General features: G+C 41.0%; 2 protein-coding genes across 19 annotated transcripts in view; one reads left to right on the forward strand and one right to left on the reverse strand.

The window, feature by feature from the left end:
• Positions 1-12487, forward strand: part of COX7A2L (cytochrome c oxidase subunit 7A2 like) — a 32293-nt gene extending 19806 nt beyond the window's left edge. For 13 of the 16 annotated variants that reach the window (XM_067703146.1, XM_067703142.1, XM_067703141.1 and 10 more), the window contains 4 exons: positions 3313-3446; positions 5090-5174; positions 5495-5630; positions 8359-8389. Coding sequence is in view for 1 of the 16 variants with exons in the window: in XM_067703157.1 (XP_067559258.1) it covers positions 3313-3446; positions 5090-5174; positions 5495-5526 (251 nt within the window). In the remaining 15 variants the exon portion in view is untranslated. Of the gene's footprint in view, positions 1-3312; positions 3447-5089; positions 5175-5494; positions 5631-8358; positions 8390-11535 lie in introns of those variants that run through there. The other 3 variants (XM_067703157.1, XM_067703153.1, XM_067703155.1) reach the window with 3 other exon arrangements.
• Positions 6186-21653, reverse strand: part of EML4 (EMAP like 4) — a 152996-nt gene continuing 137528 nt past the window's right edge. For all 3 annotated transcript variants that reach the window (XM_067703140.1, XM_067703139.1, XM_067703138.1), the window contains 6 exons: positions 21517-21605; positions 20020-20117; positions 13613-13700; positions 13032-13130; positions 9923-10053; positions 6186-9005 (listed from right to left, as the gene is read on the reverse strand). In XM_067703140.1, coding sequence (XP_067559241.1) covers positions 8532-9005; positions 9923-10053; positions 13032-13130; positions 13613-13700; positions 20020-20117; positions 21517-21605 — 979 coding nt within the window. In that variant the 3' untranslated portion in view covers positions 6186-8531. The remainder of the gene's footprint in view (positions 9006-9922; positions 10054-13031; positions 13131-13612; positions 13701-20019; positions 20118-21516; positions 21606-21653) is intronic.

Raw genomic sequence — 21653 nt, forward strand, 5'->3', positions numbered from 1 at the left:
GAAAAGTAATTTTCCTTCCACCCTGTGAGTTCTTGGCTGAGACCCCTGTAGTAAAAGACAGATAAACAAGAGACAAACAGAAGTTTACGAACACATATACCTCATGTGTACATGGGAGGTACTCAGGGAAAAATGAGCAACTCCCCAAGCGGGCTTAAAATTCAGGCTTAAATACCATCTTAGTAGGGAAAAGGGAGGGAGGGAGGCCTCCTAGGGGAGAGTGCATGATTTTTAGGGAAGATGAAGGACCCTTAGAATGGTGGATGGGAGGTGTGATGGTTTGTGACAAGTGTGTCTGGGTGTGGTGTGGACACCAGTCTCCTCTCCTGGGATGAGAGTCAATCTCCCTTGGTTGATGAAGCTCCTGGGAGGGGATTTTTTTTTTTTTTTGCGGTACACGGGCCTCTCACTGTTGTGGCCCCTCCCGTTGCAGAGCACAGGCTCCGGACGCGCAGGCTCAGCGGCCATGGCTCACGGGCCCAGCCGCTCCGCAGCATGTGGGATCTTCCCGGACCTGGGCACGAACCCGTGTCCCCTGCATCGGCAGGCGGACTCCCAACCACTGTGCCACCAGGGAAGCTCCAGGGAGGGGATCTTTGACAATTGAGTTCCTTTTGGAGCATCTGTCTTTAGGCAGATGGGGAGCTCAGAGAAAGCCTCTCACTGGATTGGCTGTTTTTCAGGTGCCTACAGCTCAGAATAATCAGCATACCAAAGTGGCATATTTGGGGCTGGCATATTCTGCTGCTCTTCAGAAGGAAGATGGAAGGAAGGAAAGAAGGGGAAATAAGGAAGGAGGAAGGGTGGATGGAGGGAAGAAAGAAAGAAACCTGAAGCCGGTGGTGCCTGGCAGGAGAGGATAGGGTTTTCAAGAAAGAGGATGTGACCAGTGTCGCTCACACGCCTAGAGATCAAGCCCTGGGCTAGCTCCATAGAGTGACCTGGAGGCTGCCCTCCCAGTCCTCCCATGGTCACTAGAGTGTGTCCCCAGCGCTGCGGAATGAGTGGCATAGAACAGACCCTAACATTGAATCAGGACAGGGAGGGCATACCTGAGAAATCTCCCGTGCTTGGGTCATAGTTCCCAGCAGTGCAGATGGCCCCTCTGGTTTCCTGAGTGTCCTCCCAGGCAAATCCCGGTGTTGAAATTTGATAACGTTTAATAAAAAATGTTATTATCTACTATAATTTAAAAGAACTTCCTTCTGTTTCAGTGTGAGGGTTTCCCATAGAAACCACTTCAGCCTGGGCGGCTGTGAATGGCGGCTTTATTAACAGAGCCATCTGCAGGCTTTCCTAACAATCTGTCGCCCTGCTCATGGCTTCCAGTGCAAACATTGTTTATTGTGATGTAGGCCTCAGCCTGTCACCCGTCACCTGGAGGGGGACAGCCTTCCCTGCGCCCCGAGGCAAGAACAGCTCATCTGCTTCCCTCGAGCCCCTTGGACGCAGGGCCCTCGCAGAGCAGGGGCGGGCAGAGCCCTCGAGCTCATCAGGAGGTCTCTCCCCTGAGAATCAGATGCTCCCGGTGGGCAAACCCTTACTCTCTTTCAGACGGAGACCAGGGAGACGGGGCCTAAACTTACCTAAACTCACAGTGAAACATGCCCTTTTCATTGCAGCCTTAGGTTTTTTATGTCAGATACCTGACTTGCCCTCACGGAAGGGCTGACTCACCTTCAAGTGGGACTGGTATGAGAGAGACCTCACCAATGCTCCAGGGGCCTAAGGGCTTGAAGCTAACACATTCTTTCGAGAGAAAAGGGACTCTTGGCTCAGCTCAGAATTAATTCATCTTTTAAATGGAAATGTCAAAGCCTGGCAAGCAATCCTGCTCATGATTCTGGTGCTGAGATATTCATGGGCAGCAAACAGTAGGCCACATGAAAATGGATTTTGCCATTGAAACCAGAGGGGACTATCGCTCTCAAAGGAGAAAGCCTGATCACCTAATCTCAATTCTGCCGCAGTTTCACCAGGGCCTGCTATATAGTGGAATTCTTCTTTTTCTTGTCATTTTATTACTTCTGAGTAAGGGAAGGTGATTTAGCCCAAGCACCTGAGGCAAGGCGGCCGTGGGGCGGCTTCAGGAGAGCATTTCCAAGGAAGGGAGTGAGCATCAGTGACACTCAAAGCAGTCAGAAGGGGAAGCCAGTGAGGACCCAGGAGGAGGCCTCGAGAAGGGGTGCAGAATGCCCAGCGAAGGGGAGGACTCCTCTGGCTGCAGGGGTAATGCACTGGCTGCTTCTGGGGGGCAAGCAGGTAAAGCCTCTGTGTTCCCAGACACACCTCTGACCAGCGCCCCTCCCTTGCCTGGGGCTCCTCCAGGCCCACACTCAGCTAGGAAGTCTCGCACAGACCCCGTGGGGGCAGAGAAGTGGCAGGGAAAGCTGCAGGGAGCGCCGTTTCACATCAGCAGTGTTTTATTTGATCATAGATGGAGTACCTCAAGTGCACAAGGACAAATTTTATTTAAAAATTTTTGTTGTATTAAGGCCCATATTTGTTTCCATATTCCTTTCAAAAGCATAAAAGAGAAGGGAGTTTCTATATCATTATTTAAAAAAAACTTATTTTGAAATAATTATAGACTTAGAGGAAGTTTAAAAAAAGAGAGACTGGTGAACCCTTCCCTCAGCTTCCCTCAGTGGTGACATCTTATATAATGTGTAGTTTTATGTCCAGGAAATGTTCATTGGTACAACAGAGCCATGCAGACCACAGACCTTAATCAGTATCCACCAGTTCTGCCTGCATTCCTGTGTGCGCGTGTGCAGTTCTGTGCGATTTAGTCCTGCTTATAGATTCGTGTAATCACCACCACAACCAAGATGCAGCCTGTTCATCATCGGAACCCCCGTGCTGCCCCTCTGTAGTGACATCCCCTCCCCTCCGTCCCTGTCCCCTGGCAACCACTAGTCTGTTCTCTAATGTTGCTGTTTCAAGAATGTTATAAATAGAAATGTAGTTGGTAAACTTTCCAGATTGGCTTTCCAGGATCCATGCTCCGTGAGGGTAGGGCCTGCATCTTTTCATTGCTGGATTCCACGCCGAGCCCAGTACAGTTTGCACATGTACCCGATGAAACAATGACTCCTAGTCTCATACAAATTCGCCGGGTTCAGACTGGCTACCACTCTGAAGGTGTCGGCAGCACAATACGTTTTTACTGTAGAGTGAGTGAAGTCTGTAGAAGGAAGAGGCCCTGCCCTTCCTGGTCATCCGACTTACACAGTTGCGTTAACCGAGAGAGAGTTCTGCGGCTGATGCGGTAAGAGAATGCCAGCTTCTGGTTTCCCTGCTTCCAACCAGGTCTCCAAGTCAGCCCGACCCAGTGTTGGCTGAATGGGCATCACTGTGCTGAGATGGGCTCCAGAGTACGCTTTGACCCTTCCCAGGATGCACTATGGCTTGGTGGAACATCAGGAATGAAACGGGATGACCAGGTATGAGGGCTTTGCTTTTTATTAAAAAGTTATTTTTCTTCCCTGAGGCCCTTTTAGCACTTTGTCTCCAGCTCCTTTAGTGTGAGATCCGGCAAAAATGAACTCTGCCAGGGGTTGAAATCTGCGTAATCCCGCAGAGATACTGAGTCAACACTGGCAATTATGCATATTCACGCCTGTCCCTGGGTGGCTCCCTAGGAAGATCTATTTTCAGGACTGCGTGTTTACACTGCTGAGGGAGAGGAGAGGCAGGATCAAAGCCCTCTGGCTGAGCCTGGGCTGGAGGATTAAGGGGAAGAAGCACTTGACTGGTGAAGGAAGAAGCTACTATGCTGCTTTTTTGGTGAAATGGAAATTGCTCAAAGGTTGGAAAATAAGGGAGCAGCTTCTCCACACAAATAGGTTTAAATTGAACATCAGGGACTGAGGACACAGGAGCCAAGAAAGGCAGGAAGGGCAGGGAGTCACTGGCAGCAGGTGCCGCAGCATGCCTGGAAGCTCTGCCCCGCACTCCAGTTGTAGGGATGACAGGAGGGGACTTGTGCAAGGGAAGGGTCGCTCCAACTTTGTGACTGTTCAGAGCCCAAAGACGCTTTTTCCAAAGCCTAATCACTTTCTGTGGTTTCTGCATATACTGGTCTCAAATCCTTCCTACCAGAAGCTCAACCCATTTCATTCTCTTTTTGTTACTAATAATCACTAAATTAACTGTTCTGCAGTGAGCATCTCCTGCAGTGCTGCACAGCAGAGCACGGGGCTGGCCCCAGGAATTCTGGGGGCAGGAGGACCTGCCTTCAAATCTTGGCTCAGCCACTTGCTACTAGGGTAACCTGGCTTCTCATCTGTAAGTTTACTCGTCTGTAAAATGGAGATAATCGAATTCAGGATTGTTGGAAGAATTGAATGAGTTAGTACGTGGAAAGCACTTCAGTGTTACGTTATGTGTTAGCTGTTATGGCTGAGTAGCATTTCGTTCTGTGGATGTGTGCCATATTGTAATCATTGAGCACTCAGTTTCTTATTTTCTACATTTCTTGATGTTTTTGTCCTTTGAGATACAGAAGTGGCACCCTTAAGTTTTTCTGCTAGACTTTTGGATTGGTAAAATTAAAACAAAAAACACAAACGTGTTCAGTTCTGTAAGCTATGGTCTCCTGAGGATGTCACCCATGGATATAGAAATGAAACACACTGACGTTTCTAGAGACAATGAAACTTTGTTTTCTCCTTTTGGGATTCTTTCTCTTTTAGTTTCTTTGTCCACTTTGTATCAGAGGTTACTGTAGGGGTCTATTAATGAGGGTGGAGTCGAAATTCAGGTTTCCTTTGGAAAAGATGAACTGATTAGCACAAAAGGTGTAATATTATCAGAGTCCCTGAGGAGAGCAGGAGTTGCCCCTTTACAAAGGAGACGTTTACTATGGTCCTTGAAGATGCCAGTCCTGGGCATCCTGGACAAAGGCGGCTCTTCAGCAGGGCCTATTTCTGTGATGGGGACAGACGTGCAGCGTTGCTGTGGGCAGTGCCCTCACCCTCTCCTGAACTGAGGACTGAGATGACATAGTCCTCTGCTGTTTCCCCGTCTCCTTTCCAAAAATCTCTGAATCTTCACCCACATCTTTTCCTTCTTCCTCCATTTATAGAGAATGTCGTTCTCCTCGTGTAAGTGGAAGAGGCTCCAGCTTTCCAAGTTACAACACACGAAGTCCTGGCATGGCAGTTATCTGGGTAAGTGAACGCAGGCCTGTTCCTGAACCTCTCCAGCCCGCCCCTTGCCCACAGGGCAACACACCCCTTGTCATTGCGAGCTGGGGTGTCTGGGGGTGCACTGGCCACACGGGGACTCCTCCAGCAACAGCTCTGCTCCGCTCCACCCAAGTCCTGAACACATGCTCTTCAGCCCCGTCTCCTTTGTCCTAAAAACATGTCCTTGTCCTAAACTCTCATTGTAGTTCCACCTTTAAGCTAGAAACCTAGTTCCTTATAGAAGTTACACTAACAAACACCTCAATATGTCCAAGATCTAATTCATCATTATTTCCCCATAGAGGTTCCTTTTTTGGATCTCCTTTTTTATTAAGAAGAAAAATCATATTGTTTAGTGGGTTGGTTCTGGTGTCTGTCAGCTGTTTTGTCTCTGAATTCTTGAAAGAGGAATTCCTGCCCCAAGACAGCATCTCACAGGTTAGTATATGCGAGTGGCTGTGGACATATATTCATAGTTAACAAGGATGAATAAGATGATGATGAAAACCCCATCATTTCCATGACTGTAAAACTGGGAATGTATGGGACACTCTTAGTCTAATGCTTCATAAAGAAAAATTTGTAGCAGCTAATTTATGGTTGCGGTGTACAGAGGATGTGTCACTAAGCAACACGGGAGAGATGGCGAAAGCGGGACGCTGAGTTCAAGGGCTTCTGGCAGGCTACACCGGGGAGGCAGGCAGTGGAGGCGGGTCAGGCAGGTAACCAGGATCACCAGGATTACCTAACAAACACTGGAGAGAGTGTAGACATGAAATAAATTAAAACAAAGCTATTCCCTATTAAATGGAAGCATAAATGAGAAGTAATTTCCTCTAACATTATGAGATGGAGTCTGTCACTCCAGAATAGCTGTATCCATAGCAGTGGCAGTGGTCAACTGATAAATGTGTCCTTCTGAACTGTCATGTCTTCTGATGATTGGACAGTCACGGAAACTAGCAGCATAAATGAAAAAAGACTCAAGACACATTTGGAGAGACAAATGAAACATTTTATTTTTTAATCTTCAAAATCTTCTGCCATAAGACAGGAATGCATGATAGAAATGGCTCAACATCTTCACATGAAACACTTGGATTCATTTTCATTCACAAGTTTTTCTAAAAACATCTACAATTTCATAATCCCACCCACTTCCAACCATTATCACAGATTTAGTTGACTGTTAAACAGTAGTCGCCAGCAGTAGAGCTGGAACGCTTTCTGCGTATTAGTAGTGTCTTTGGAAACTACCACCCAAGATATCACGAATATAAATTTCATGGTACACAGCAACCCCAAAGGTGACTGATGTCCCCAAATAAACTCCCTGCTTATCATGGAGAGTGGTATCCCCCGGGTACTTAACGAAATGCTTTTTCTTCTCCTAGAATTACTTGTTCATCTCATAGTATTTTTCTTGCAGGGTATATAGCACATGCTGACCTGATGATTCAGTCACCATAGCTAATAGGCAAATATATATGCCTGATACTACTGCTGCTCTCTGATAATTATGTACAAACATACTGAAAAATGATGGGTTGCTTGGAGTCTACCTCCCTTCTTCTGAAGAGAACTACTTTGAGGTTTTTTTTTTTTTGAACAGTTGTAAACAAAAGGAAAGAGAAATACATGGACATATATCTATACACAGAGATAACACACTGAGTATTTTCAGTGTGGTGCATATCTTCTTATATAGAGATACACAGAGTGAGTGTCTACACTCACCCCTTCACACATACCCACACCCTTACACACAGCATGTGAATACAAATGTCGTGAGTGTCCTTGGGAGTTCACTGAAGTTTGTGTATTACCAAATGATGATGAAATACCTGATTTGTATTACTCCTGAGAAGACAGTAGAAGGGAATGACAGTTCTGATGCACTTTGGAATGGCACAGTCACGTAAACACTTGCATACTTAAGACTTTTGAACTCATCCAAAGTTTCTAAACATGATCTAACCAAAAAAAAAAAGATATCAAAACATTGCAAGTTAAAAAATAAAAGTCTTTTTTTATAATCAAAGTATAAACAAATATATAGGAAATGCATATTTGTCAGTAATTATTTTGAAAATAGGAAACACATACTTAAGAAAAACAATCATCTGACAAAACTTAAAAAAACAACTATCCAATGCATAATAACACATGCACTGCCCCCAAACAGCAGAGGATAGCCACATCAGAACTGCAAGGCTTACAGCAACTCCACCAGAGAAAGATCACTGTGTATAGCAGGTCTGTTAGTATGCAATTTATAAAAAATGCCTGTGACTATTATTCACACTTATATAAAAAAGAATTTGCCATTTGTTGAGTATTTTATCCCTCAATAATTTTATCCCTCAATAATCTGTATAAAAATTACACCTAAACCAGTGAATTTCAAGCACCAATTCAATCATTTAAACTTTATTAATATTTCTGTTATTGAAGGAGCAAATTATGATGAAGGCTAAGCTAAGATTAGCCAAGTGTAATTTTATAGGCGTGCGGTTTCTTCTGTTCATTCACTTGAATGCCAAACATTTGAAAATGTTTAGGCCAGCAAAGGAATCCTTGGAGGAATCCATTATTTCGGAGTATCAATGGTTTAATATACATTAAAAGCTCTATAACAAACCACTGCTTTCTTAGTTCTAAGATAAAATAGATTTGCACACAGGAAATTAAGGGGCTTAGAAAAGGCAGCACCTACATGGTAGACTAACAAGCACATCTGGACATCTGCTGGCTACGTAAGAAAAGGGTGTTATTATTTAAGAAGGCAACACCACTGCTCATGGCACTAATGAAGTTTTTAACTAAAAAATTTCCACTAGACATTTGGGGTGGGAGGGAATCTCAGTAAGAGGTTTTTTTTGGTTTTTGTTTTGTTTTTCTGATTTTCAGCATCAGGAAAAAAAAGTAGCACAGTCTGAGCCAGCAGATGAGTAACAGTGTTTGTGATGCCTCTGCTTGTTCCTGAAGAAAACCTGCTCAGATAATGAGGGGTTTATTTAAAATCTATACAACCGCTATTTTTGTTTCCAGTATTAACATCATACCACTCACGTACACAGTAATTTCCGAGACACAATTAATGTTTCAGTCTTTTCCTACTATTAAGTTTGGTTAATTTTCAACACACATCAAACCGAACCTTTAGGTCGACTGCATTTAAGAGACGGAAGATAAGACTATTGAAAACAGATTACGTGGAAACCAAAATCTCCGTCAATAGTGATTCTCCATCACTTCCTGGCCTGTTATCTGAAACTTTATCACAAGACCACATCATGCAGCTGGAGGAAAAGAGTGAGTCACGCGGAAGTCCTGGTGTTAGGACAGGGGTGAAGGGTCTTGCTGGTCCCCGGGAAGAGCGCCTTCGCTCTGCTCATCACTCATCTCATGGGCTGGCTCTTCATAAACAGGCTCACCGAGGTCTTCGCTGCCCCCCTCACTCTGCTCCTCACTGTGGTCTTCGCTGGGCCCCACAGTCTGTTCCAGGCTGTTCTCCAGAAGTGTGGGAGAACTGCTTATCCTGCTTTCTTCTTCAGCTGTCTCATTTAAGGGCTGGGAAGGAGGTGGTGTGGGAGCATCAGACTGCATGACACTTTCAATGGAAGAGATGGGGGCTTTGGTGAGCGCAGTATCTGCTACAACCTCATTTTGAGGCAAAGATAACTTTTCCACAAGTTTCCACTGAATGATGCTCGTGTCTTTTCCACCAGTTGAAATCAGGTGACTGTCATTATGAGTAAAACTGACATTGGTGACATGGCTGCTGTGGGCACTGTACTTGTGACTGGGAGCCTACATGAAATAAATCAGATAGGAAAATTAAACTCATTCTTCACATGCCTACTTACAGCAATGGAGGTGACTAGGTTAGGGAGGTCATTCAGTTTGTGAAACAGGTAATTCAGATCAAAACCACAAGTCATTGACTCTGAGGAATAAAGCTAGCAGTAATTTTCTTTTTAATACCTATTTATGTGGGAGAAACAAAGTAACTGGACAGCTGTACTTTCAGACTGTAAAAAAAATAAATGTCTCTTCTGCATACTTGTTAAGAGTTTAGTGACTATTCTACTGAGACGGCTAGGGGAGAATTTACTAGGTTGGAAAGATTAGAGACGATTTGGGAGTCATAATGTTGATCATGTACCAAAAATAAAATATTTTAATATGTTTAGAAGAAATTTAAAACTACCAAGGTATCGGGCTTCCCTGGTGGCGCAGTGGTTGAGAGTCCGCCTGCTGATGCAGGGGACACGGGTTCGTGCCCCGGTCTGGGGGGATCCCACATGCCGCGGAGCGGCTGGGCCCATGAGCCATGGCCACTGAGCCTGCGCGTCCGGAGCCTGTGCTCCGCAACAGGAGAGGCCACAACAGTAAGGAAGGCCCGCGTACCGCAAAAAAAAAAAAACAACAAAAAAACTACCAAGGTATCAAAATGAAAAAAAAAGGACAATAAAAAAAATGAATAAAACATCATCAAGTGGCTTCTCTGTCTTCTCCTTTACCTTAATGAGGAAGGAAAAGACAAGCACTGCCTGCTTGGATGCTTACAGATGACCCTATTCCCTCCCCACAAGCACTGTAGTATCACAGACAGTAATTAGTAACCCTATGAATATTTTCCCACCATTGACACAATATATTCCCAAACAAAAATTATCCCCAAACAAAAGGCCCTATAACACTAGTTTTCATTAAGTTGATTTTACCTTTGCTTTGGAGCAGGGATACTGAAACAGGTGGACTTTGCAAAAGTCATCAGCAACAGCTATCACCTTTCTATTGTGGGATCGCACCAGTGCATTGATATCTGTCCCATCAGATCCTTCTGGCCAGACACCTTTGATATGGAAACATGGTGGGGGCGGGGGGGGGTAGAAAAATTAGCCTGAAAAATACAACTGCCATGCTACGTGTGTTTATTTTAGAATCTTAATTTTCATCCGTGTTCAAACTCTTAGCTGCTAAATTTCCCTTAAAGATTTCTTAGTGGCTCAATACTTCATTCAAATGATGAAATTTTATCCAAAATCTAATAATAAACTGAAATAACCTCAAGATGGAAAATTTAAGACTTTAAACTTTAAGACTCAAAATACTCACTAGTAACCAGCAGGTGGTGCTAATAAATTTAGTTTTAGGTCGTCTCACCTTGACCATAAGCTCCTCCTGTTTAAAGTTTCCAGTTGGAGGGGAAATTCTCAGTTATTTCTGTAGCACAGTGCAGAAACAATGCCATAGCACTAATTCTTCAAAGTGGACTCTGCTCCCTTTCAGGCAGGCACTTAAAAAAAACACCTCATAGAGATTCTTAATGGAAATGTATAGGCCATCCACTAGTCTATCATGTTATCCATAGAAGTCTCCATAAACCATTACTTATGTCCAAAGTTTGACACAGCAAATTTAATTATTCTGAATCATTATGAGGCACTGGTAATCATGTTCAACATAATCAGCACAAACCTCTACTAGACTAAAAACATACAATATATAACAGTTGAGATGCTGGCCTCCTGTAGTTCAGTACTGCTCTAGAGAACAATTTTTTTTTTTGTAAATTCACTAAAGATGAAACACTTCTTGACTGACATCTCTTAATAAGTAAATTAAATATTGTTTCACTAAAATAACAAGGTAAGTTACTAGCTATTGGCCACTGCTTCAGCTTCACCCAGAATAATGAATTTGTTTACGGACTAGTCAGGGTTATTTTGTTTTAATTTCTTCCAAGCCTGGTAGGCTTCTTCATCTCAGTAGCAGTTGTATTTAGAACAAGTACCCATAATGGATTATTTTTCTAATGCACACAGCATAAAGAAATGTTCAGATCTACCATCAGAGTGCAGGAGAGAGTCCAACTTTTCAGAAGGCAGAGATACACTGTTAATGGAAAAATATCTAATATTTTGGGAATTGCTTTAGGTACTGGTGCCACATCCATATCCAATATTCTAATTAGAGTATAACATCTCTTTTTAATCCTAACTTTCTCAGAAGGATTCCTACAGATTGGCAAAGACTGAGAAAACTGTCAAAGGACAGATTTCTAGAAATGTCCAAAACATGAGGTTAGGAATGATCTCCACATTTTATCTTTAAATAATGTCTACTGAAAATGCCTTTATATGTCAGTATGGTACTGGGATAATTGGACACCCACATGCAAAAGAATAACAACTGTTGACAATGATGTGGAGAAACAGAACCCTCGTACACTGCTGGTGGCAGTGTAAATGGTGCAGTCACTTAGGAAAACAGTCTGGCAGTTCCTCAAAAGGTTAAACACAGTTACCATTTGACCCTGCAATTCCACTCCTAGGTATAACCCAAGAGAATGAAAACATGTCTACATGAAAACCGTTCACAGCAGCATTATTTATAATAAAAAGTGGAAACAACTTAAGTGTCCATCAACTGATGATGAACCGAATGTGGTATAGCCATACAAAGGGATGTTATTCAGCCGTAAAATGAAGTACTGATACATGCTATAACATGATGAACCTTCAACACCTGTGCTAAAGGAAAGACGTCAGTTTCGATGGATCACATAGTACATGATTCCATTTATATGAACTGTCCTGAATATGCAAATCATTAGAAAAAGAAAGAAGATCAGTGGTTGCTGGGAGGTTGTGGAAGGAGGAGGGAGAGAGTGACTGCTAATGGGCAGAGTTTCTTTTTGGAGTAATGAAAATGTTCTAAAATCAGATAGTGAAGATGGGTGCACAATCCTATGAATATGCTAAACCCACCAAATTGTGCACTTTAAACAGGTGAATTATATGGTATGTGAATGGTATCTCAATAAAGCTGTTATTTTGAAAATGCCTTTACAAATTTGAAAGCTTCAATTTTCACTTGCAGGAAAAAATTGTGAAAGGCAATCTATACTATTATGTAAATGCCTTTCCTTTTTAATTGTCTTTCATATTTATTGGGGACCAAAAGTCTGCTGAATTCTGCAGAGAATAAACCTCATATTGGTTCAATCGTAAATACATTCAGTTTCTCTGAACTGTGCATTAATAGTGATAACACTAAAGAGTACTAAGTGAAGTGAGTCAGAAAGACATACTATATAATATCACTTATATGTGGAATCTAAAATATGACACAAATGAACTTATCTATGAAACAGAAGTGAGAGAGTGGCATGGACATATATACACTACCAAACATAAGGTAGATAGCTAGTGGGAAGCAGCCGCATAGCACAGGGAGATCAGCTCCGTGCTTTGTGACCGCCTGGAGGGGTGGGATAGGGAGGGTGGGAGGCAGATGCAAGAGGGAGGAGATATGGGGATATATGTATATGTATAACTGATTCACTTTGTTATACAGCAGAAACTAACACACCATTGTAAAGCAGTTATACTCCAATAAAGATATTTTAAAAAAATACACTCTGCATCTCTATTAAAAAAAAAAAAAGAAACAGAATGAGGGACATAGAGAACAGACTGGTGGTTGCCAAGGGGGAGGAGGGTGGGGGAGGGTTGGATTGGGAGTTTAGGGTTAGCAGATGCAAACTGGTATATACAGAATGGATAAACTACAAGGTCCTATAGCACAGGGAACTATATTCAATGTCCTGTGATAAACCGTAATGGAAAAGAATATGAAAAAGTATGTATATGTATGTATAACTGAATCACTTTGCTGTACAGCAGAAATTAACACAACATTGTAATTCAACTATACTTCAAAAATAAATTAAAAAAACACATGTAGACTATTTTTCATTTAGAAATTTAAGTATTATACATAAAAACACCACAAATCGCCTTTTCCCATCAAGTGCAATGTCCTTACCAAAGACTTGAAAGCCTAGCACACAGGTGTATGTTGTCCAATCGATGTCCTTACAATCTGATCGATTCCTGATTAGTTTGCAGCCATTTGGAATGTCCCCTTTAAATTTAGAAACAGGAAGTATAATCACAGTGCTAGTGTACAAATGTATTTGAAAATCCATCTTGACTCAAACTAGCCACGTTTACTTGTATTTATAATCCATACACTGAAAATGTTAAGACACACTTGAAAAGAAAGTGTTTAACACGGTTTATAGAACTATAAACTGTTTCCCACTGAAGTTGTTTTGTCTTTAAAATGCATAAATGCCCATCCATTGTACTCCTTCCTGCCTCCAGGAAAAGTTGTTAAATACAGAACCATTCAGAGCAGGATCAGTCCCCCTGAATAATTTCTCATGACATTCAAGTGAACTCATTACTTTGAGATTCTCATTCCTTAGCCAGCTCCAAGTAGCACATGCTTCTTCAGGTTAGAGGGGCCAGTGTGCAGTGGCTGCACAATTCAGAGTCCATGCAGCCTGCTCTTTACTGCCCCTGACAGACACATCTCAGCCGTATGTAATCATTCATACTTACAGTACAGAATCTCATAGTCTCCCGAGTTAGACATTATGTACTTGTTGTCTGGAGACCAGTCAAGGTGTGTGATATAGCTGGAATGTCCCTAGGAAGTAACACATCAACTATTAGAAAGCGTTTAGAGTTCTGAATGATAAATAGTCTCATAGTAGCCAGTACTGTCTTCTGAGTAGCCATTCACTGGGAATTCCTGAAGTAGAGCAGTACCACGGCCTCTGGAACTGAACAGGGCTCAGAACAGGTCTTTGGTTCTTTTTCACACTATCCTCTTGGGAGCTAGAACTGTGGAACTGAAGAGATCTGACCACAGTGGAAATGGTAGGCACTTGGAACCTGGGAGTATCCTGCTGGTCTCTCCATTTTGATACCAGCACCAAGTACTACCTGTGCTACACTTCCAAGAAAGACAGTCTCTTAAAAGACACTGAAACAGATACCACAACCTCAGGCCTTATTTCAAGTCACTAATGTCCCTAATTAGAGTGACTTCCTTTTTGATAATGAAGTATTGGTTCCATGTTGTGTACAAAAAGAGTACAGTTTTCCTGGGCTGCTGCTTCAGTACCCATGGCACATGGAGGTCTAAAAAAACTCCTATCTCCAAAGAATATTTTTTGGGAAAAGTTATCCAACATCACACTCCCTCCAAACAGCTGGATCCAATAATCATCTGACTCCTTAAACAAGAAGACAGTGATCTTTTTCTGCCTAGGTTTTTACTAACACCAGGAATTCAAACAAAAAAATTACCAAATGCCATATTTTGTTGGCTTCACATGTAAGCATTTGATTATTTCCAATAAACTGCAGATAAATCACACAGGTCTTACAGTTTACACCAAAGCTGACAGAGCCTCAAAAATCACTTTTATCTCCTACACTCTGTATTAAAACATTTAATTTCAATTGTACATTTTGAATTACTAGCTTTCTGCTCACATGGTTTTTATTTTATTTTTTTTGCGGTACGCGGGCCTCTCACCGCTGTGGCCTCTCCCGTTGCGGAGCACAGGCTCCGGACGCGCAGGCTCAGCGGCCATGGCTCACGGGCCCAGCCGCTCCGCGGCATGTGGGATCTTCCCAGACCGGGGCACGAACCCGTGTCCCCTGCATCGGCAGGTGGACTCTCAACCACTGCGTCACCAAGGAAGCCCATGGTTTTTATTTTTAAAGTTCATAAATTCAAAATACCTTAGGTGTAGTTTTCAATGATTTTCACAAAGTATTTTAATTATTCCAGTAGCCTTCTGAAGCCAAATGACATAACCTAAAACCTCTCTGGAGCTATATCTCCACAAAAGTGCTGCATGGCAAATACCCACATTTATACATTTAAATGAATTTAAATTATGTGAACTTGAGACCTGTGAAGCTTCCTGAAGTCCCTGGAGATTAGCTGGTATGTCAGCAAACAGGTTGGGAGTCACTTGCGAGGCATGTGGGAGACCTCCCAACTTAACAAGAAATCAATTTCAATGCCAGAAAGACACATGTGGTTCTTGGGTATTTTCTGAATATGGCAGGAGGGTGGGGTTCACACAGATCTTTTCCATAGTGTTCATGGATCTGATGCCTGGCTCTGGAATCCAGAGAAGCCAGGCTTCTAAGATAAGAAAACTGGTGCTACATGAATGAAGGATTTAACCAGATTAATCATGTCAAAGTGTTTGAACCTTTGTGAAAATACTTTAATAGTATTATTTAGAAAAGCATCAAAGGCAACGTGTGGATACATAACATGCGTGTAATTCACATCTGTGTTGGACACAGCATATTTAGATGGTAAGTCAATATAAAGGATTCTCAAAGAGAACTCGAGCAGGAAAAGCCCCCAAATTTAGAAAAGACCTTCGGGAAAGTTATCAATTTATATTGGAAAACGAAGTGAGTATTTTTTCGCTGATGTGGAGTCCAATAAAGAAGCAAAGAAAAGAGTAGATGCAACTGTCTGTCGGGAGTCTATGGTGCTGCCTTCCCAGACCACCTCAGAGGACCCTTGTCTCACCCAACTCTTAGGCCACGCAAGGCACATACAAGACTTGGGGGAAAACACCCTCAAACGTCACCCCACAGGCACAGACACAGTTGGGAGCAAAAAGTACACCTCGCTGAACAGAAACAGAGTACTCTTAAGCTGATACTTTCATCACTGCCTTTAAGCAGCTGAATGGTGTAACCACAATAACAATCACAAGTGATGGTGCCTAAGAATAACTCTGGAAAAATAAGAAATATCTCAGCTGAATCTTTGTTAATCACATGGAAGGTTGTCATCTGCATCAGTGGTTTGCAACCGTGGCTGTATATTAATATTACCTGAGGAGTTTTCAAACAAGTACCAGAGGCCTTCAGTTAGGGGACTAACTTTTTTCCTAAGTAGGTATCCAGGTGTCCCCTCACCCTCTAGGGTAGTGACATCCAATGGACCTTTCTGCAGTGATGAAACTGTGTATCTGCACAGTCCAATGCAGAAGTAACTAGCCACCTGTGGCTTCTGAGTACTCAAAATGTGGCCAGTGCTCCCAGGAAACTGAATTGTATTTAATTTCGTAAACAAAGTTGTGGTTAGTAGCTGTGATGCAGGCTGAGAAGAGTCCACTGTCTCTCTACTGATTTGAAATACCTAAACTTCCACATAAACAGAGATTTGCTTTTGGACTCTCTTTTCTGTTCCATTAGTCTATCTGCCTATTCCCAGCCAACTGTGATAGTTTCGTGGTATGAGGAAAATTTCAGATGAACTTTAGAACCATTTTATCAAGCTCATAAATATTGTGCATCAAATTTAGAGAATAGTTTGTAGAGAACAGACATGTTTATGAAGTCTTTTCTTCTAGAAATATGTCTATTTTTTCATTTCTTAGTTTGTGTTTCAGCCATGTTTCACATAGCTTCCTGTGCTTTTCTTGCTAGGTCTATTCTCAAAGCATCACAGTTTTTGTTACTACTGCAATTAGGATTTTTTTCCCATCACATTTTTGACGTGCTTTGCTGGTGTGAGAGAAAGCTGACCTTTAGAGTGCGGGCTGTAGAGTGTAGCCTGTCCAATCCAATCTTTAGACTGTAGATTTGTAGAGCATAGTTTATCCATTCCACATGCTCTTAAGTGCCCAGCTAAAACACTGTTATTTCCTAATCTCTTTTGCAGCTATGGGTGGCAGAAGTCACTGAGTGGGGCTTCCAGGAAAACTTTAAAAATCGACTTAGGAGGAAGAGTGTCTTTTTCCCCCTTGCTCTGTCCCCCTAGAACTAAGATGGGATGACTGGAATTCCAGCAGCACCTTATTGAGGATGATGGAGTAGAAAGAAAGAAGGACCCTGAGTCCCTGATGACTTCTTTTAAATAGGAACACATCCCTCATTTGTTGAAGCCACCAAGTATTGCAATATAATTCCTAACTGTTACGGTAATATTGAAATACGTACTGCATTAGTTTTATGGGTAATTTTCTTGGAGATTTCTAGGTAGACAGTTTTAAAAGTCTTTTACTCTTCTCTTTCTTATATATATTTTCATTCACCAAAATCCTGACCAAAAAACACTTATTTTACCAGCACTTCTTGCGTATTCTAACAGACTCTGTAATGCTTTTTTAGTATATCACTACAACTTCATTACACTCCATCTCCTGGGCTAAGATCTTTGAGTAGCAGTGTTAAAGGTATACAGGAACTGGAGTCAAACACAGAGCTATTATGTTGGCACTCAGGGACAGTTTCAACTGCTTGGTTACAATTTATTAGAGGGACACTTCCTAAAGTTCTAAGCCCAGTATGTTTCTGAAGCTATAGGGTCACTTTAATGTTAACTAGTAACAGGAAATATTGGAAACAAAAGAGAAAACAGCATTTGTATTTGGAACTCTGAGAGTAGGTCTAGTTGCCACATTTTAATCTTTACAACAATCCTATGGAAGTAGGAACTATTAAAATCTCCAGTTTTAAGATAATAAAATTAAGACTCAGAGAAGTTAACTTGCCTAAAGTTGCAAACTAGTAAGCAGCAGAGCCAGCATTAACCCAGTTTTTTCTGTCCTGTATCATAGCAGACAACAGATAAAAGGAGTTAATATGAGACTATAAGACCAGCTGGTGGAAGCAGACAGCAAGAAGTGAGAGCTGGAAGCAAAGCACAGAACAGAAGATAATTAGAAAAGCAGAGTGGCTGAGCCTTTCATTATAGCCTCAAAGAGTACTATAAGCTTTAACAGTTCCTGAAGATATTTCAAAATAATACTTCATATGCTCTAAAGATAAAAGCTGCCTAACTGGAGAGGGCAAAGTGTCATGCAATTGATAAACTTGGCAGTTCTCAACACTTCCAAGGTCGTCTCATTATCCCGTGTCCAACACTGCTCTTTCCTTTCTGCATCAGTTGCTGTACTCTGAAAGCACAGTACACTGATATACACACTGAAAAATCTGAGGCCTTTTTGTACCTTGGAAAGTCTGCTCTACTAAGAGGAGAACAGGGTTCAGGACCCAGATCTGCCACTATGTCAAGATGTGACCAAGGACAAGCCATTTATCTTCTCCGAAACTCAGTTTCTTCATCCGTAAAATGAGATCTAAGTTAAGTGCTATAGTGCGACCTGTAAAATTTTATGATTCCACAAGATTAAATTATATTTGATAATACTCTGTTTATTAAGACATGGACTTTTTTAAAAGGTTGGGGTAAAAAATAATTAAGAAAAATTTGGTGCCTGGTAGGGTAAACTTAAGTAATCTGAAAATTCCTTTCAGTGGAATATTTCATTTGATCATGCTGTACAATGAGGCACTATTATACTACTATTCCCAAGTATTAAGATAATAAATCGATTAAAAGATGTATTTAAATAAATTAATGGATATTGATTCATAATTTTTGTCGAAGTAAATGAAAATATTTTGGATAAATTATAAAACTATAAAGTTGCTTGTAGATCAGTTTATAGGCTGGTTTTAGCACATGGTACAAAATATGCCCCATCCCCCCCCCAAAAAAGCAAAAAGCAAATAAACAAAAAAAAAGCAGTAAGTCTCTTCTCTGAATAGAAAATGGCCTGGGTTTTACTTTTGTATATACTTTTAAAAATTCATTCTTTTATTCATTCCCCTAAAACTCTTTTGTGATAAAGACTGTTAAAGGGGGATTTCCCTGGTAGTCCAGTGGTTAAGAATCCATCTTCCAATGCAGGGGATGCTGGTTCAATCCCTGGTAGGGGAACTAAGATCTCACAGGCTGCGGGGCAACTAAGCTCATGTACCACAACTACAGAGCCCATGTGCCGTAACTACAGAGCCCACGTGCCACAACTAGAGAGAAGCCCGCGTACCGCAACTAGAGAGAAGCCCGCGCACTGCAACCAAGACCTGACGCAGCCATAAAAAATAAAATAAATATTAAAAAAAAAAGACTGTTAAAGGATCTGTGCCACTAATTCATCAAGTAATTTGCTAATCCTAAATTGACTGGTAACATAGATACCAACTACCTCATTTTCTATAAATTCATAGTTAACATATACTGAGTACTTTTTATTTGCCAAGCACTATTGTAAGTATTTTATATGCCTTAACTTGTTTTAATCCAGTGAAGTAGAAAGTACTACTATCTTCACTTTACAGATTAGAAGACTGAAGTAGAAGGTTTAAATAACTTGCCCAAGGTCACATTTGTGGGTGGTGAAACAAGAGTTAAAATCCAGGTAGTCTGATCCCAAGTTCATGCCCTTTAGCCACTATGCTATACTTCCTGCCTCTCTCATCCTGTTCTCAGCTTGAATGCGTACTTTTTGAGGACCATGAGCAAATCTTATGCAAATCCCCAGGGCCTAGAACATTCCCCTAGTTAGCAGACTGCCTGCCATAAGATAAGTACTATGTCTAGAATTGAATCTAATCTTCATCTTAAAATGATAAACTAATCAATCAGAAATGCAGTAAATTAAAGGAAATATGCTTCTATTAATTCTCTTAATACAGACAAACCTCCATATAAATTATGTTTAGTGCTAGAGAGGTCACCTAGGAAATTGCAGAGTGTCAAGGATGGGCAGGATCATGGGACATTGAGATTAAAATGTTAGAGATACCCTTCCATTTCTGACTCACTCCATTTTAAAAAAGCATTGTTTTCTAAGGATTTCCTAAGAAAATAGCTTTGATTTAAGAAACTGCATTAAAACTAGTAGTCAGAGAGAGAGAGGTAACAATATTAAACTCTCATCAAAGGAGAAACCTTTCTAGAGCATACAGGGAACTGCAAGATTCTACTGTCAGGTAATTTCAGTTTCAAAGATAGAGATTAAATTTTAAATCTGCTAAGTTTAAAGGTGATACATCAATGTAAACATTTAACTCTCTTTTTACAGAAATAAAATTTTCCAACAATTTTATAGATTGACTTCACTACTTACAGTGCACTTTCCATGTCTGCTATACTTTCTTCCATTTTCTGAGACTACATAGAGGTAAATAAAGTTGTCATGAGACCCCACAGCCAGGAAGGTGCCATCTGGAATGAAACAGGAAAAAATGTTGAATATAGAAATACACTGATAGGTTTATTTACTGTCACTTTACTGGACCTACACCAAATGGTATTTTACAAATGTTGTTAAATCTCATCAACTTAACTATTCTTTGGTGTTTAATGAATGACTCCTTCCATCACTAAACATACTTGAAAACCAAATGGTCATCTGGTTGAGTACACAATCCCTTCTTGGAAATGCTCACGGGCCTTGGACTCTTCCCTTAGTCTCATCTCCTTCTAGTTAGCGACAGACTGGCCCCAGGGAGGTTAACCTACTTTTATGGGTCTAAGTATACAGTATTCATATGGCAAGCTGAGTGTACAATTGCTCATTTCAGCTGAGGACATGTGATCTCTCCAACTACAGGGTCCATTCTCTTGGGAAAGGACCATATTCTCTCACAAAGGACCATTGTACTCACCACGTAACAGATGGTCAATAAAGTCCATTTGATCTTTGGGTTTTAAATGCTACATCTGCAGTAGTTATTTGCTATTACAGCATTGAAAAAAGCCAAACCAAGACAGAAAACCTTTTCTGCTTCAAGACAACTCTTGCCAAGCTTAGAGCTTGAAGCAAATACTTTTCCTTCCTTGTTCAACACAGAGAATAGCATTCTGAGCTTCCTCTGAAATGACTCAGAAGAAATCAAAAAGATCATTTGGACTCCACACTGACCCAACAACTACTGGAATATATTTTTGAATATAAGAAAATGTCACTCGAACTAACTCCAGGGAAGAATTATGTGGATCAAAACCATATTAATAGCGGGAAAAAGGAACCGACTATCATGGAAACTTAATTAACATTTTGAATGAAGTATGAAAAGAAGTATTCAAAGTAGCTAAACGAATTGATCAAATTCATGAGTTGCTGAGTACTTTATCTAATTAACAGACCAATCATTACTATGTAACCAGTAAAAATCAAACTAGATTTTAAAGAACTTGAAGGGCCTATAAAATTTGTATATTTTGAATATTATTATAATTTATTTTCTATTATCTTATATACAAAGAAAAGGTTGCTAAATAGATTAACATTCAGCCTAATACAGTACCTATTCAAAATTCTAAGTATTTGTAGTTCCAAAAAAATGGGATTTGATTGCACTGTATTCTGTTTTCAATTGCAAATGCAGTTGTAACAGTTTGTTCTAAATTTATGTTTGCTTGATGATTTAGAATGTTGTTTAACTTTAGCAGATCTTTTGCAGTTTCCTGCAGCAGAATTTAATCTAATGTTGGGGGAAACATATTCAATACTTAACAACTCTAGAGAGTAGAGAAAAAAGTAGTCAGCTTTACTGGAAGTGAAAATATGCAATTACAGAGAAATGCTGTAAATGCCAGGAGTGGGAGTAAATCTGCCTACCTAATGAGTAGCGCATCACAGAGAGCTGTTCATTCCCGTCTGTGTGGATAGAAACTAGATCTCTGGTTTCTGCATCCAGAACAAACCACCTGTTAAGAAGTAAAAAATCAAAAATTTTCTCAGATATTATAGCATTT

Source organism: Pseudorca crassidens, chromosome 14 (genome assembly GCF_039906515.1).
Source record: "Pseudorca crassidens isolate mPseCra1 chromosome 14, mPseCra1.hap1, whole genome shotgun sequence".
Taxonomy (NCBI): Eukaryota; Metazoa; Chordata; class Mammalia; order Artiodactyla; family Delphinidae; genus Pseudorca; species Pseudorca crassidens.